This window comes from Rosa rugosa, chromosome 3 (assembly GCF_958449725.1).
Source record: "Rosa rugosa chromosome 3, drRosRugo1.1, whole genome shotgun sequence".
Taxonomy (NCBI): domain Eukaryota; kingdom Viridiplantae; phylum Streptophyta; class Magnoliopsida; order Rosales; family Rosaceae; genus Rosa; species Rosa rugosa.
This window is the reverse complement of record NC_084822.1, coordinates 57712782-57728016: the sequence shown is the minus strand read 5'-3', so window position 1 is coordinate 57728016 and position 15235 is coordinate 57712782. Positions and strand designations below refer to the sequence as shown.

At 36.7% G+C, this 15235-nt stretch overlaps 3 protein-coding genes across 4 annotated transcripts; 1 reads left to right on the top strand and 2 right to left on the bottom strand.

The window, feature by feature from the left end:
• Positions 1-1278: 1278 nt before the first annotated feature.
• LOC133738008 (pentatricopeptide repeat-containing protein At5g55740, chloroplastic-like) lies at positions 1279-2853 on the bottom strand. Its single transcript, XM_062165449.1, has 2 exons — positions 2845-2853; positions 1279-1983 (listed from the first exon to the last, which is right to left on the bottom strand). The coding sequence occupies exons 1-2, from the start codon at positions 2851-2853 to the stop codon at positions 1279-1281; spliced, it is 714 nt and encodes a 237-aa protein (XP_062021433.1).
• Positions 2854-6610: 3757 nt separating this feature from the next.
• Positions 6611-10239, top strand: LOC133740674 (probable magnesium transporter NIPA9). 2 transcript variants are annotated; one of them, XM_062168609.1, is made up of 9 exons: positions 6611-6862; positions 7136-7234; positions 7530-7659; positions 7891-7979; positions 8126-8182; positions 8268-8326; positions 8848-8968; positions 9141-9289; positions 9762-10239. In XM_062168609.1, exons 1-9 carry the CDS (start codon positions 6752-6754, stop codon positions 9964-9966), a joined length of 1020 nt encoding a protein of 339 aa, XP_062024593.1. In that variant the 5' UTR covers positions 6611-6751; the 3' UTR covers positions 9967-10239. The 2 variants fall into 2 exon arrangements, with proteins under 2 accessions (XP_062024593.1, XP_062024594.1); XM_062168610.1 differs by lacking the exon at positions 6611-6862 and having other exon boundaries at positions 7134-7234; positions 7380-7659.
• Positions 10240-12143: 1904 nt separating this feature from the next.
• LOC133736778 (cytokinin riboside 5'-monophosphate phosphoribohydrolase LOG8) lies at positions 12144-14593 on the bottom strand. Its single transcript, XM_062164376.1, has 7 exons — positions 14163-14593; positions 13511-13608; positions 13376-13406; positions 12982-13081; positions 12781-12851; positions 12565-12708; positions 12144-12437 (listed from the first exon to the last, which is right to left on the bottom strand). The coding sequence occupies exons 1-7, from the start codon at positions 14265-14267 to the stop codon at positions 12339-12341; spliced, it is 648 nt and encodes a 215-aa protein (XP_062020360.1). The 5' UTR covers positions 14268-14593; the 3' UTR covers positions 12144-12338.
• Positions 14594-15235: the final 642 nt, after the last annotated feature.

Sequence of the window (15235 nt, the reverse complement as noted above, 5' to 3'; positions counted from 1 at the left end):
CTGACCATGTCACATTATATGTCACTAACCAAGTAACTGTCAGTAGCCAAGTCACTGTTAATCACATGTCACTGACCAAGTAACTGTCACTAGCCAAGTCACAAGTTAATAGCCAAGTCATTGTTAATCACATGTCACTAACTAAGTAACTGACCATGTCACATTATATGTCACTAACCAAGTAACTGTCAGTAGCCAAGTCACAAGTTAATAGCCAAGTCACTGTTAATCACATGTCACTAACTAAGTAACTGACCATGTCACTGACCAAGTAACTGTCAGTAGCGAAGTCACAAGTTGATAGCCAAGTCACTGTTAATCACATATCACTAACTAAGTAACTGACCATGTCACTGACAATGTCACTAGCCAAGTCACTGTTAATCACATATCACTAACTAAGTAACTGACCATGTCACTGACAATGTCACTAGCCAAGTCACTGTTAATCACATGTCACTAACTAAGTAACTGACCATGTCACATTACATGTCACTGACAGTCACAAGTTAATAGCCAAGTCACTGTTTATCACATGTCACTAACTAAGTAACTGACCATGTCACTGACCAAGTAACTGTCAGTAGCCAAGTCACTGTTAATCACATGTCACTAACTAAGTAATTGACCATGTCACTAACCAAGTAACTGTCAGTAGCCAAGTCACAAGTTAATAGTCAAGCCACTGTTAATCACATGTCACTAAGTAACTGACCATGTCACTAACCAATTAACTATCAGTAGCCAAGTCACTGACAGTGACTTGAGGTTAATAATGATTTGGCAAGAAATCCTCTGTATGGGGACCAAGAATAAGAAATCATTGCCTTCAAACGAATGGTTCATAAACCTTAATGAGAATGACTATAGTGCATAGAGCACATGTAGCATAGACCATTATAAAACTTAGGTTCAAACACAGTGAATCATAAAAACTAAAACTAAAACAAAACAACAAATAATCTTTGACAAGACGATAATTGATTATAGTCTACTAACAGTGGATGCGTGCTTCATATCAGGCATGTATATATAACTATGATCTACTTTACAGAATTACAAAGCTAAAAAGCATATAAAATCGAACACGACCACAATGCATTTTCATATGCTAGGCTAACAACATAACAATAATTTTAGGAAGCAGAACACTGTGAGACGACTATGATTATAATGTGATGATGCCGTACACACCACCATGAGCTATTCATTCATTAACAATCAAAATCTGTAATACCAAAAAGCATCAAGGAAAAGAAGATTAAAGCAGCTGAAACATTAATCATCATCTTTATTATCATACGCCGCAAGCATAGCATTGCATCCCACAAGACTCATCACCAGCAAATTCTCATCGAAAACCTGTCTAGCATCAGACACAAGCCCGGACTTCCCATACGCATCTAACAAAGCAGTCCCCACAACCACATTCGCATCAAGCCCCGTAACAACAGCATGTGTGTGTATGATCCTACATTGCTCCAAAGCCGCAAGCTCCGCCGCGGCCCTCAATGCACCCGAAACAGTATACATACTCGACCCAACATCTCTACATTTCATGTCAGCAAAAGCCAAAAGCGCATCAATGGGCCTCGAGTTCTGCGCCAGCCCAACAATCACCGCCCCATAGCAGACCGCATCCTTGTGGGGAATTTCATCGAGCACCTTCTGGGCATAAACCGGCATCCCACATTTGGAGTAGAAGTGTATGAGGGCTGAACCCGAATACGGTTCGGCGGAGATACCGAGCTTGAGGGAGAGTGAGTGGAGGGAGAGACCGAAGGAGAGGGACGAGAGAGAAGCGCAGGTTTTGAAGAGGGTGGCGATTGTGCGCTGGTTGGGGAAGGTGGGGTGGCGGAGCATGGAGACGAAGTGGCGGAGGGTGGCGAGGGTGGTGGAGTGGGATGAGATCAGGGCCGTCCATGAGACGACGTTAGGTGATGGGATTTGGTCGGAAACCGAAATTGGCTTCTCTCGACGACTCTGCTCTATTTGGGCTCCACGCTTCTCTCCTCAAACGCCTCTGCATCACCTCCGGCTCGCCATCGGTGTTGTTCCAGCGAGATCGAAGCTTAGGTCCGACGACAAGGCCGTACCGCAGATGTCGAGACGGTCCAGACGAGCTTCGATTTAGGGTTTGAGAGGTCGGAGCCCTGAGCTAAGATTTTAAGAGGTAAAGGCGACGATGTGAGGGGGAAGAGCGCAGTGGCAATTTTTGTAATTAAATTGAACTATAGTGGTAGATTGTTAAGGAGTGACCTTAATTATCATGGGAACATTTGTGGTGTTTGAATTATAATAAAGCACTTCAAAATGACTTTTTTTATCATTATCCCTTTCTAATACCTGTTCCAAGTGACGAAACTAATAGTTTTGAAATGTTTTTATTTATTTATTATTATTATTTTTTTTTACAATTTTCCTATTTTTCTGTTTTTGAAAAATAAATAAAAACTATTGGAATTTTGAATCATGGTGTATCAGTATGACATTATGCTTAGTTTCTTTGCAGAAAGTTACAATTTTTTATCCAATAATGATTAAGTTATACCCCATTATAATTCATCGGCCTCAAATCATGCACATCAGACAATTCGTGCTCGGCTTTAATTGATCAATAGGAATCCTTTGACAAGGTACTGGTTTGATAATTTAGATAACAATTTAAAAGGTTATAGAATGATTGAGTTGACCTACACCTACTCTTTGCGTGGGGTGCAAGAGATTTTCTGGCTTAAATACATAAGAAGCCTTAAACTGCTGTATGTAATAGACATCTCTACTTAGAGTCCCAATCAAACAATTTAACTCACTTCAGGTAATTCATGAACTGTTTTATCATACCGATTTCATGGGTTATTGTTTTAGTCTATTTTCATGTGCTATGTTGGAAAGAGTTCAACTAAAATCTTGTATCCATTTACTAAAAACCAGAATTTGATATGTGCTGGATCATACACCGTACCACATACTATATTTGGAGTCAATGGAAGCCTTATTAAAACCCAGAATTGAAGAGGCCATGAAGCTGCTTACTGCAAAAAAGGGTAAAGATGAACGTTGGTTCACTGCTTCATTAGATCAAAAGATGGTATGTTGTTGAATTCTCTACATATTTTCTAGAATGTGCCAAGCTGCTAGCTGCTAGCTACTGACAATAACTTCCATGATCAAATTAACATTTCCTTTCAACAGTTATGTAGGCGCCATTTGCTATCTGTTATTGGGCTTAAAGAGGAACTCGTAGATTCTCTGATTCTTGAAAGGAAGAAAATGGATCTACTGCAACTACTTGTACATAAGCTTCGTTTCGCAGACAATGCTTACCAAAAGAAACCAATCAAGGCATGCTTGTCAGCTGATCAAGAGATGAGGAAACATGTACGAATCACCTATTGTATATATAGTTATATACAAATGTACAATGTATGCATGTCATGATAATGTAAGGATTGATGGATGCAGAACTTGCATTTCCGGATGGTACATGAAAGCAAGAGTTTGGCCAAGGAAAAGCAGCTTCTGAAAGAGATCAATGGGAGCCAGAAGCAAGATGGGGAAGAGGATAGTTTTGATTCATTTTTTAATCAGTGGGAAGAAGATCTTGCATTTGTTTGTGATAATGTAGGATTGAAAATTGAATTTGCTGCACAAGGTCAGTACCTACTGACCAGTTACCTTAGTTATAATTATATATGCTTCATTAGCTTATTCTTTGGATTTGGTTTGTTTGACTGTTGAAACAGACTGGGAACTATATAAGGTACCATAAGTGGTGGTGGCATATTGATCGGCATGAACAAATTTGGTGGTTGCAACACCAGATGCCATTTGTGATCAGTAAGGGAGATGCAAAAGATCGCGAAGGAGAAATCAGAGAGCTCCTATGCAGAATAGAAAGCTGTGGAGTTGTACTGCTAAAGAAAGCAAATAAAACACCAATTGCTAATAATATAACTGGAAATGCTAGTCCTACTCTTGTGAAGGGAAAGACTTGGACTTCTTTGGGTTCAAAAAAAGCCTTACAGGAGCAAATTAATTAAGGTAGCTCATGAAATTAGATACAAAAATTTGTAGCTTGATTAATTATGTTTTATTTTTTCCTTTTGGTTTCTGGTAATGTAACTATTTTTCTGTCATAATTGATTATTTGCAGCTCGCTGGTAAGAAAATAGAGGAATCAAGGAAAACCCTATTGGCTCTTGGGCCAAAACGTGGTCAAGCTCAGATATTCTTGCTGGGTGTGGAAAAAGATATAGAATTACTGAGGAAGAAATTGCCAGGACCGTTAGAAAAAGTAAAATGGACAAATCATCGGTTACCTAAAGTTTAACTGTCATGGAATTAGCAGAATGAATAATAAGAGGATATGAGATATTTCTAGCCCTGACATTATTATTAATTTGAAAATGTATGTCCAAAGCTTTATTTCATTATTGAAATCCATGTAATTTATTGTTGCAGTTGTTAATTATGGGAATGCTGTATTTTTGTCAAGTGTAGTGTATTCCTTGATTCTGCATTGTTGCTGTAACTTGACAGGATTTTGTTTACAAATTATTAAACAACTGTTACTGCATCTGGTTTAGTATGACTTCTTGCAAAAGTAACTGACGATTGTGGAGAATGTTAGAATTAAAATGGACATCATCAATTACCTAAAGTTTTGTAACAGTCATAAAATAAGCAGAATGAGTATTAAAAGTGAATATGAGATATTTGTAGCCCTAATATTATGATGACATTAATATGGAAATGTCTAATAATAAGGCATTTGTTGATACTAGATTAAGACAATTAAATGATATTAATAAGAAAATGAGAATGTTACAATTCAGCCTCCCTTTTATATGATGGAGGTTGAGTTATTCTTACGGTAAATAAGAGGTCCCTACTCCCTAGCCTGCACACACTCTTTAGTCTCTACGACTAAAATTCAGAATCATTCCTATTTGGTTTTATTTGAGTGTTGGGTAGAAGGCTTCCTATTGCATCGATTCTTCTCCGCTCAATGGCTTCTCAAGATTAGAATTCTAATCTACTTATGTTACAAGTTATGTACGATACTTGATCAGGATGTTATGAGGATTTTGGCTTCTTGCAATTAACTGATATCATTTACACACAATTCTAGAACTCTAATCTACTTATGTTATAAGCCTGCAATTAATTGATATCATTTACACACAATTCACAGTAAAACAAGTTGGAAATCAAACTCTCGTGAATTTTAAACAAAGTTGTCGAAGGTGGTTCAAGTGTCAAGTCAATCGATTACCTTTTGGTTTCTAGTTAGTACTGGTAAACTGATAAATCAAAGTTCTGAGAGTTATGGTACCTTTTAAGATCTTCTTATTATTAGTACTGACATTGACATTCTCTCTTTATTTGAATTCATGTCTTGTTAGTTGGTCACTCCTTATCACATCTGATATGTCAAGAGCAACTGTACCAAATAATAATATCAAGCCAGAAGTTCCTTCATTGACACAAAAAACCAAAATGAATAGATATATAATAAAAATCGATGGCAAGAAGGTGCAGTAATTAACTAGTTACTAGGCCAAGTCTCTAGTATGACCTCAATGCCATTTTGTTGTACCTGGCCATGTACTGCACTAAACTGTGGGCCTGTGGCTCTCTCTATATACCAATACAATGAAGATGACTTTGTGCCGACAATTATGCTTCCTAGTTTTAAAAAAGTTTTTGTTAAATTTGAAAAATATTTTTAGACTTTTTAAATTAACCTAAAAAATGTCACAAGTGTTGTTGAGCATATATACTAAAAGAATAAATAAACAGTGAAATGTTTAAAAAATAAGAAATGAAAACTTACTTTTTTTTGTGTTACACAAAAATAAAAAGTTGATGATACATCAATCTCCCTCTCACTCTTTGGAGGGCGCATTTTTAGATCAAATGCACCCTTTGAGTGAAATGAGTGCCAATTGCTAATTTTGTGTGAAAAGTTCAATGCAACAATTGCTATTGGCATGACTAATTTGTAGCGACCACCTGATACAACCAATTTGCTTACCAAGAATTAGCCTAACCAAGTCATGATCTCCACTAGCACATGGGGTCACAAACACCCCCAATTATTTTTTCACGAAATAAATTTAGCCGTTGGATTCGTATTCAGTTCAATTTTAATGGTTGAAATTAAAGACAATTCTTTTATATTCTCTTACTACTTGTTTTCACACTATTCTGGAAAGTTAAAACAAAATCCATTTTTTTCTTTAAAAAATTATCTAAAATACACACTTGCTTTCTTCTTTACCATGCGCCACACCAACTATAAATTCTATAAATACACAACCTATTCAAGGTCTAAATTTTATCACATGTTAACTTTAAATAGTGTATTAGCAATAGTTTGAGTGCTGGATTGATAAAGAGAATTGAAGGCAGTTGCCAATCTGAATGAAGAGTGAATTGATAAGGTTTTTTTTCAAAAAGAGAGTGAATTGATAAGGTTGGTAAATTGGCATTTGACATCAAAACATGGGTTTTGCTCTGGTTGGCGTTTGGCTAATCGCCAGACCAGTTTTGCTGTGATTGTGAATGTCCCATTTTAAAACTAAATAAAAAAGTCTCTGTCTTTTTCAACGTAAACCCAAAAACCAAAATGGTAGCGTAAGACAGCAGAAAACCGAAGCTTAATTTTACAGCAGTCTTTCCTTCTTTTTTCCAATTCATCAAGAATCAAGATTTGATTTTTATCTCTCGAGAAATCAACAGAGCGATGTGGGAGTCGATCCTTCTGACGTTGGCGGCGACCGCCGGAAACAACATCGGCAAAATTCTTCAGAAGAAGGGCACCGTCATTCTTCCTCCTCTCTCTTTGAAGCTCAAGGCACTGTTCTTCTCCTTCTACTCTTACCCATTTGCTTTTTCTTCATTTCCTTTATTGCATGTGTTCATCCTTTATGATTGGTATTGATTGCAAGTCCTTCACTTTTGTAAATGTGTTCAAATCTTGATGATCAAGACTTTGTCTTTTGGGTTTATGGAATTGAGTTCAGAATGAGTTGCCAATTGGGTTCCTGATTTCATTGGATGCAAATGTTGATGTTGCATGATGAAGATTTGAAAGGGTTACTAAATTGGGTCTGTGTTTTTTTTGTAGGTGATAAGGGCATATGCCTTGAACAGAGCTTGGCTGATAGGTTTTCTGATGGATATATTTGGAGCCTTGCTCATGTTGAGAGCACTGTCTCTTGCTCCTGTAAGTGTTTCAGCTACAAGCTCCATTTGTTTTTTCGTTGTTTACGTTCTCCTTGACATTCAGTTTATGCATTAATTCATATTCTTGGTCTAGTTGAGGTTTATAATATATGCTGAATTAACTTCTAATTGAAATGCATGTCAAGAGAGCTTGAATTTGAACTTGTATTGGTCAATCTCCTGAGTGGCTCCGGCTCAAAATCTGGTCGGGTCAAGCTAAGACGCTTATTTGTTTATTTGGTGTTTGATCTTGTCCAGTTTTATGTGTACTGTGAATCTTGATGGTGTACTTTCAGGTATCTGTCATCCAGCCGGTTTCTGGGTGTGGACTTGCTATCCTTTCGATATTTTCCCATTTTTATCTGAAGGAAATCATGAATGCTGTTGACTGGCTGGGGATTACTTTAGCAGGCATTGGCACTATAGGTAATGTAAGTTCTTTATGATTCTCTTTGTTGATTACAAATCTTGCGCTGTTCTGTTACTGAACTGTAAGGTATAATATATATATATATATATATATATATATATATATATATATATATATATATATATATATGAAAGTTATATCGCATAGAACTGATACCTTATCAGCTTTTGATTTGTGTGTTTTATTCAAAGTATTGTTTTGAGTTGTGTAAGATTTTATATTTGCAGGAGTTGGTGCTGGAGGTGAGGAGCAAAAGGCTTCTGCTATATCTATCTTCCATCTACCATGGTTGGCAATTGTGGTCGCCATCTTGTTTGTAGGTACCTTATCCCATGGATCATCTGTTACTTGCTAGGATTTATTTGTTAATGAAGGAAATATATCAATTTAATGCTGCTGGATCCGATTACAATTGGATATTTTACCTGATGATTCTGAGCCTGCAAGATCCTTTTTAAATAGGTACTCCTTAATGCTTGGCTACGAATCTACAGACGTCAACGAAAAGAACAGGAGTTGGTAAATTGATTTATGCTTTTCAGTTATTTACAGTGTTTGGGTAGGGGTTTTTCCACCCTGTCACTGACATCTGTTTGTGTTACAGATGGAATATGAAGTTGTAGAAGAGATTATATATGGCTTGGAATCTGGCATTTTGTTTGGGTATGAGTCCCTCCTGCACTAATTTTCTGTTATTTTGTTCCTTAAGATAAAGATTCACCTCGCACAATTCAAATTAGGAGGGAAAGTAAAACATATTATGCTTCTGTCTGCACACTAAGTTGAGATGTAATATTTTGCCCATGTCAACACGATGATAGCACCTTTTTGAGTTTGGCAGATTGAAGGAGTTAATGTTGTGTGCATGCTGATACGTGTCATTTCATGTGTATCGTTTATATGAGAAGAGGACTCTTGTGTAGTAGCACCAGATGTTACAACAAAGTTTTAGCCTCTCAGATTTGTTGGTGTCAAATTGGACTAGCTATATCTAATTCATAGTTTCACATGATTTAAAAAAAATTCTCCTGCCTGAACCAAATACTTTTGATGATTTTATTTGCTTTTTGGATTTTGAAAAAAAAATAAAATTACAGGATACAAAGAACATTTATTAGTAAACTCATGTAGGTTGCAAGTCATGTTTAAAATCATACATTTAATTGTTACACATCTAATTGCAGAATGGCATCTGTAATATCAAAGATGGGCTTTGTGTTCTTGGAGCAGGGTTTCCCCAGCATACTAGTTCCTATATGCTTGATAATCAGCATATGTTGTAGCGGTACAGGGTTTTACTACCAGGTATGTAAAACACTTGACTATACCGAGAGTTTCATCTTCATATTTACATGTGAATAGAAAGTGTCAGCCACATGAAAATGCACCTGTAGTTTCTTGTTATAATCACGACGATTTATTATATTTCTGGGATAAGAAATTCTTGTCGTTGTTGTTGATGAGTTATTTTGAACAGACTTGGGGTTTAAAGCATGGGAGGGCAATTGTAGTCTCTACATGTGCTGCTGTGGCATCAATTGTTACTGGTGTTGTTGCTGGTATGCTTGCTTTGGGTGAAAGATTGCCTTCAGCGCCAACAGCTCGTCTTACACTTATGCTTGGATGGTAAATTGAGACACTAACTTGTAGTTTATACATTGTTTTTAATAACAATAGCTTCATAATTTATTTAGTTTGGGCCTAAGGATGTTATTGAACCAAATAGGTTTTTCGATTCCATACTAAACTAAATAGTTGACACATGGTGTATCTGCCATTTTAGGCCTCACTTTAGGCATGGTTCATCTGTTATCATTTTAGTTTTTGGAAACCTGAGTTCTGTTTCACTTTGATGCAAAGTGGTAAAATTTTGTCCAATCTTATTGGATGTCATGGGGTAACAAGTATATGGTGCAAAGTTATCATATCAGATTATTCTAATTTTGTCATGCAGCCATAATTCGTGTGATTTATTATTCGTTTTCTCATTCTGAACTGGTCAGTATATTACATGGTTTGAAGTGCTGAAATGAGTAATATGAGTTTGATTTAGGATCCTAGCATCAAGATTGTTGATCCTAAACTATTTTTGCTGCAGGGTATTTATAATTGGTGGGGTGATTTTACTTGTGAGCTCAACACGGCTGGTGCGTCACCTTCCTCGGTCTTTACGACATGTTGATAAGAGCTTCAACGTTAGAAAATCTGGGTCTACCCGTGTTAGGGAGTCCAACCCTAGCACTGTTATCCAGGCATCAACTCTGCATCATTTGATGCCTACTTCTTCCAAAGAGAAGGCTTGATCTGATGACAGCAGGAAGATTCTTGTATATGCATAAAATTCCTTACACATTGATAGACATGAATGTAACTTGAAGCAGATCTTTTTGGTTGGGCAAAGCTGGTGTATAGTAGATAGAGTTCACTCACTATTCTTACGGAGGGCATGAAATTTTTGACATCATTCCTTTCCTGGAAAAATTTTCCACACCTCATTGTGAAAAAATTCATATCTGAAAATGTTTTATATCTTGCTCCTACTTACCTTTCATTATATGAATGATGGTTTCTCCTTCTTTAAAGTGTTGCAATGGATTCCTACAAAATTATAAAATTGTCAAGTATTGAAGAAGATAGGATTTATCTTTCCACCAGCAAAAGCAAGAGCAAATAGCTGATCCTCTGAAAGTAATATGCTGAATAATGAGACTGCTGATATTGCCCAAAAAAAAAATTGCCCAAAAAAAAATGAGAATGCTGATGAGGACCCTCATCCCAACCGCCCATCTTCTTTGAGAATTGAAAATGTGCAGGTGAACCTGTACTAAAGATTGCTTTCTGTATGTAGAAACACAGTTCTCACCTCATTTTCCTGTTTATCTTTAAACTCTGTTCACCTGTGCTTGCCTTCTCTACAAAACATACATTAGGTTTTTTAACCACTAAAACTTACCGTCCACCATGGACGAATTTGAACTATGCATAAGTTAATTAACTATAGGGGATCTCAAATCTCAATCATTCAAAATAAATGTAAAAAAAGGTAAGGAAATAAATTACAGATATTTCCTGAAGTGTAGGCAGCAGAATGGTTCTGAGGCGGGCAATGATGCCAAAAACAATGTCTGCAAGAATTTAGTGATCAAAAAGTTATGGAGGGACCATTAAAGACCCAAGTGAATAGTTTAGATACCTCTGCATTCACTTCATGGGATGGCTGGTTCACCCACCCCACCACCACCCCAGAGAACTAACATCCACTTTGAGGTTTGAGCTAAGCCACTACACCTTGAGGTCCACCATTGTTCTTGAGTCTAGAGCAGCCACTACTGAGACCCATTTTGCAAAACCCTGAACCAACCGGGATGGGGCAGCTTCTTGTGCTCTGTTAGAGCACGAGTGTCATGTCACCCACCACCACTACCCTCTTTGTGGTAAGAAATAACTAATCAGTAGCCACCTTCTGAAAAATGCATGTGGGTTGTAGTTTGGTGCCTCCATTCCCCAGCGGCCCAGCCAACAATATGAACCTAGGGTTTGATATGTTACTGTGCTTTTCACTTTAAGGACAAGTTACCAAAACAGTGGCAGTAGTTAACTGCTTTCCCTTCCTGCTTGTCAAAAAGGAAGCAGTCTAAATAAACACTACTAGAATCCAGAATGATTTTCATGTGGCCAAACACAAGGGGAGTCAAAGAAAGAGAGAGGAGGGGATAGGGGGCCAGAATGAATTAACCTTCTACCAAACATGTTTGTCAAGACCGCAGAACATCTTTGTGGGTCCTTGCAGGAATAACTAAATTCTACAACTGAACAAAACCCCTAGACATGTGTGAACTGAACTGAACTATATAGTCCCTTGCTTTACCTAAGACTCTACCCACCACTAAGAATAATAATCTCCACGGTTGCCTAAATTTTTCTTTTGTAGCTAATCAGAGCTCAGATAAATTACTTGAATCCGGGTTAACTCATTGGATAAGGTGGACTAGCCACTCTGGCGTCGATTTGTCATAAAAGAAGATGATCCTGAAACTTTATTCCTAGAGATACCCGTTTGGAGTTTCAGCGGAAGATAAGCTTAGACATTCAAGTCAAAGGAACTGGGATTAAAAAGGAAAATGTTGAAGAACAGTGGAAGGAAATGCAATCAGCTTTCTTTAGGACTCAGACAAAGAATATCAGCATCACTATTCCACTCTGATCAGCTGAACTTTGAAAAGAATACCAAGGGAATTATGATGCTCCCAAACTACTTGGGGAAGGAGTTAGGAGTCGACACACTAGTTGCTTCGAACAATATTTCTGTTTGAAGTTTCTGACTAGAAGAAGAAAATTTAGAAGATCTGTTGGAAACCTTTTAGCACAATGGGTACTAAGCGATTGTGATTAGGAGTTGCTCTTTAAGGTATCACTTATGGGATGCCTACGTTCAATATAGCTTCACCTATCTCACCTATATAAATAAAATAATGAAATATGACGATCAAATAGTGTTTCAGTTGACCTTAATTTAAAGACTGGATGAATTCACTTGAAATCAAATCACAAGGAATTAAAAAGTACACTGAAATGAAGGGTCTGGTCCCATACAAATAGATTCTTCCAACAACTCGAGTATTGATGAATCAAATCAGGAATCAATTTTGGTGAAAAACCTACATCAATAACTATTTCACCTTGGGTCCTCATGGCTTGAAGCTTGAGAAATAGCAAGTTGCGCCCTTTTCCAGCTTTCATGAGAAGCAATATGTTGATGGGAAGGAGTGTATTGCTGCCAAAGTAAACATATTGTGGATTTGCTTAAGGCTTTATCATTTAATGTCCAGAAAAATTTATTCACTGAAAAACAGGTAATCTTTTTATGAACATGAGGCAAGCAAGTTAGTTTAGTACTATACCTCCATCTGAACCATAAGTTCTTTAGCGTTTGGAGCAGAGACAATTATATCCCGAGCACCTGGCTTGATGAATCCTTCTTGAACACCATTGTCAAATAGTGAAAGCAAGGAGTTATAGTACCCATCTACATTCAGCAAACCAACCTGTGTAATATCAAGTTAGAAATCCCATTAATAGGAAGTTGATCATATATTTTTAGTGGTAAAAATTGGTACCGGCTTTTTGTGAATCCCAAGTTGGGCCCATGTTATCATCTCCAATGTCTCTTCCATCGTTCCATATCCTCCTATAACCAAAAGCAATAATACTGTGAGCACATCCAATTCACAAGCTTAAGAATTACTAACATGGCTACAGTATACTTAGAGTAATATCTGTGGTTCTAAAATTGTAGGGATAAGTTTTCAAGTAATTACCAGGAAGAGCAATAAAGGCATCAGATTCCTCAGCCATAGAAGCTTTCCGCTCATGCATGTCTCTAACTATTCTTACTTCTCCAACAGTTTCACCGGATATCTGTCAAAGTTGTCCATAAAAGTCTGCTAATAATCAACTGAACTCATCTTGGAAGGAGTACTAAAACTAGTACTTGAAAATTGCAAATTTCTCCCCAAACCCCCTAAAGCTACACTGGACAATTTTAAAGACGTGAAAACATCACTCAGCGCCTGACTTCAAGCACGTTTAAGGATGTTTAATCTTACAAGGTCTGCTTCTTAAGAGTAATTGTAAGCTGAAAAGAATCTGGATATTTGAAATATGAAAAGGGGCCTCAAATCAAGCAAGAACAGTTTAATTTACGACCCGTACCTCTCTAGGCATGAGAGCTTTTGGAATGACTCTGCATGTAAAGTGCAAACATAACATATGAGCAACAAATTATCACTCAGAGTCTCAGAGACACAAATTCAACGAATTACAGAGTAAATGTTTTATATGTAATACCCAAGAACATGGCAACCTCCATCAAATACAGTCTGGGATACCAAACCCATCAGCCCGACGTTCCCTCCACCATACACCAAATCTATCTTCCGTTTCACCTGAAATTCACACCAACAAAGCATCATCTTTTAAAGTGAAAATTAAGCTTAGAAGACGAAACCGCATAATATTCATGTTTATTGCAGTGCACACTGATTTCATGGATTTTCGATGGATGTGCATGAAGTAATATACTGTCAGAAGGAAGTCAATGTTCATGATCTTAAATCACAGCCCAGAATCTTCCAATGGCCAATTACCAAACAGAACAAAACCCGGTTCAGGACATTAAGACATTACATAACCATTCAACACCTCTAAATTTAGCACAAAAATCACCAAGAAGAGCGTGTTTGAAGCAATCCCAACCAAAACAACCCCATACCATTAACCAAAATACAGAAACCCCAGAAAACAACACATCTTTCTTTATGAATATGAATATCAATATGGATTTTTTTTTTCTTTTTTTTGAAAGGATCAATATGGATTCTTTAATATCAATACGAACTCATAATCATCCAAGCCAAGATTACATATTTAAACCACATATTGACCTGACAACAAAAAACACAAGCCGTTAATCATTAAGAAAACAAACAAACAAACAAACCAGTTCATTGCCCAACTCAAGAGCAGCATCACTGAAGACTTGTCTGTGGCCAGAGTTGCTTCCACAAAACACACAAATCCTCTTGAACTTGCTACTCTCTTCCATTCACACTTGCTACTTATACAACTCTTCGTGATCAATCCCAAACTCTTTGTGGATAAAGAGTTGAACAGAGGAACCAAGAAAAAGAATGGCTAATGCCTAATTGTTATCTTATTACATATGAAGATTCTATCTTACTTTAACAGCTAAATCCCAAAGCTTTTTACAGAGATAGAGAGAAGGAGGAAGTAAAAGATTAGTTCTTTAAAAGACCAACTGGGTCGATCCTACACCAAACCTAGGCAATCAAAATCGAGAAGGTGATCGATTTTTATATCCAGATAGAGAAGCAAGGAAAGCCCACATGAGCCCTATCTAATCCGACGGATTCTTTTGTCGGCTCTATCAAATTATAAGATTAAAAAAGAGTTATTCTTTAATTGAAAACAATATAATCTCTTTGTTTTTTTCTCTTTCAAATCAAATAAAATAGAGAGAATTCCACAAATAGTCACTTAACTATGATTCATTCGACACTTTGGTCACTCAAGTTTCAAATATATCACTTTAGTCACTTAACTATTACACTGTCAATCACTTTAGTCACCCAAGGGGCATTTTATCTCACTTTGATCACTTCTCCCAATCATTTTAATACATATTTCTTAATTTTTCACAATTGATTGGACGAAAATATTATTAATATTGTGGTAAATATTTTTTTTTAATGAAAAAAATTTAAAAAAGTGACTAAAGTGAATAACAGAGTTAAAGTTGAATGACCAAAATGATATATTTAAAAAGTAAGTGACCAAAGTATAGAATAGGTAAAAGTTAAGTGACCATTTGTGATATTCTTCCAACAAAATAATGCAAATTCTATTCATAGAAATTGGAAGAGGACAGATTAGTATAGGACTGTAGGCTCTGGGCCACTACTGGGACTTTGACTTATGCATAACAATACTTTTGTTAAATATTAATTTAATAGTTTGATGAAACGTTTATTTATAGGACAATAATTAAAAACA

Coding starts and splice junctions, on each gene's coding strand:
- LOC133740674 (XM_062168609.1), top strand. CDS start 6,752: ATGTGGGAGTCGATCCTTCTGACGTTGGCGGCGACCGCCGGAAACAAC. Junction 6,863..7,135: donor CTCTCTCTTTGAAGCTCAAG/GCACTGTTCTTC, acceptor TTTTTTTTGTAG/GTGATAAGGGCATATGCCTT. Junction 8,183..8,267: donor AACGAAAAGAACAGGAGTTG/GTAAATTGATTT, acceptor TTTGTGTTACAG/ATGGAATATGAAGTTGTAGA.
- LOC133736778 (XM_062164376.1), bottom strand. CDS start 14,267: ATGGAAGAGAGTAGCAAGTTCAAGAGGATTTGTGTGTTTTGTGGAAGC. Junction 13,609..14,162: donor TTGAGTTGGGCAATGAACTG/GTTTGTTTGTTT, acceptor TGTGAATTTCAG/GTGAAACGGAAGATAGATTT. Junction 13,082..13,375: donor AAGCTCTCATGCCTAGAGAG/GTACGGGTCGTA, acceptor CAACTTTGACAG/ATATCCGGTGAAACTGTTGG.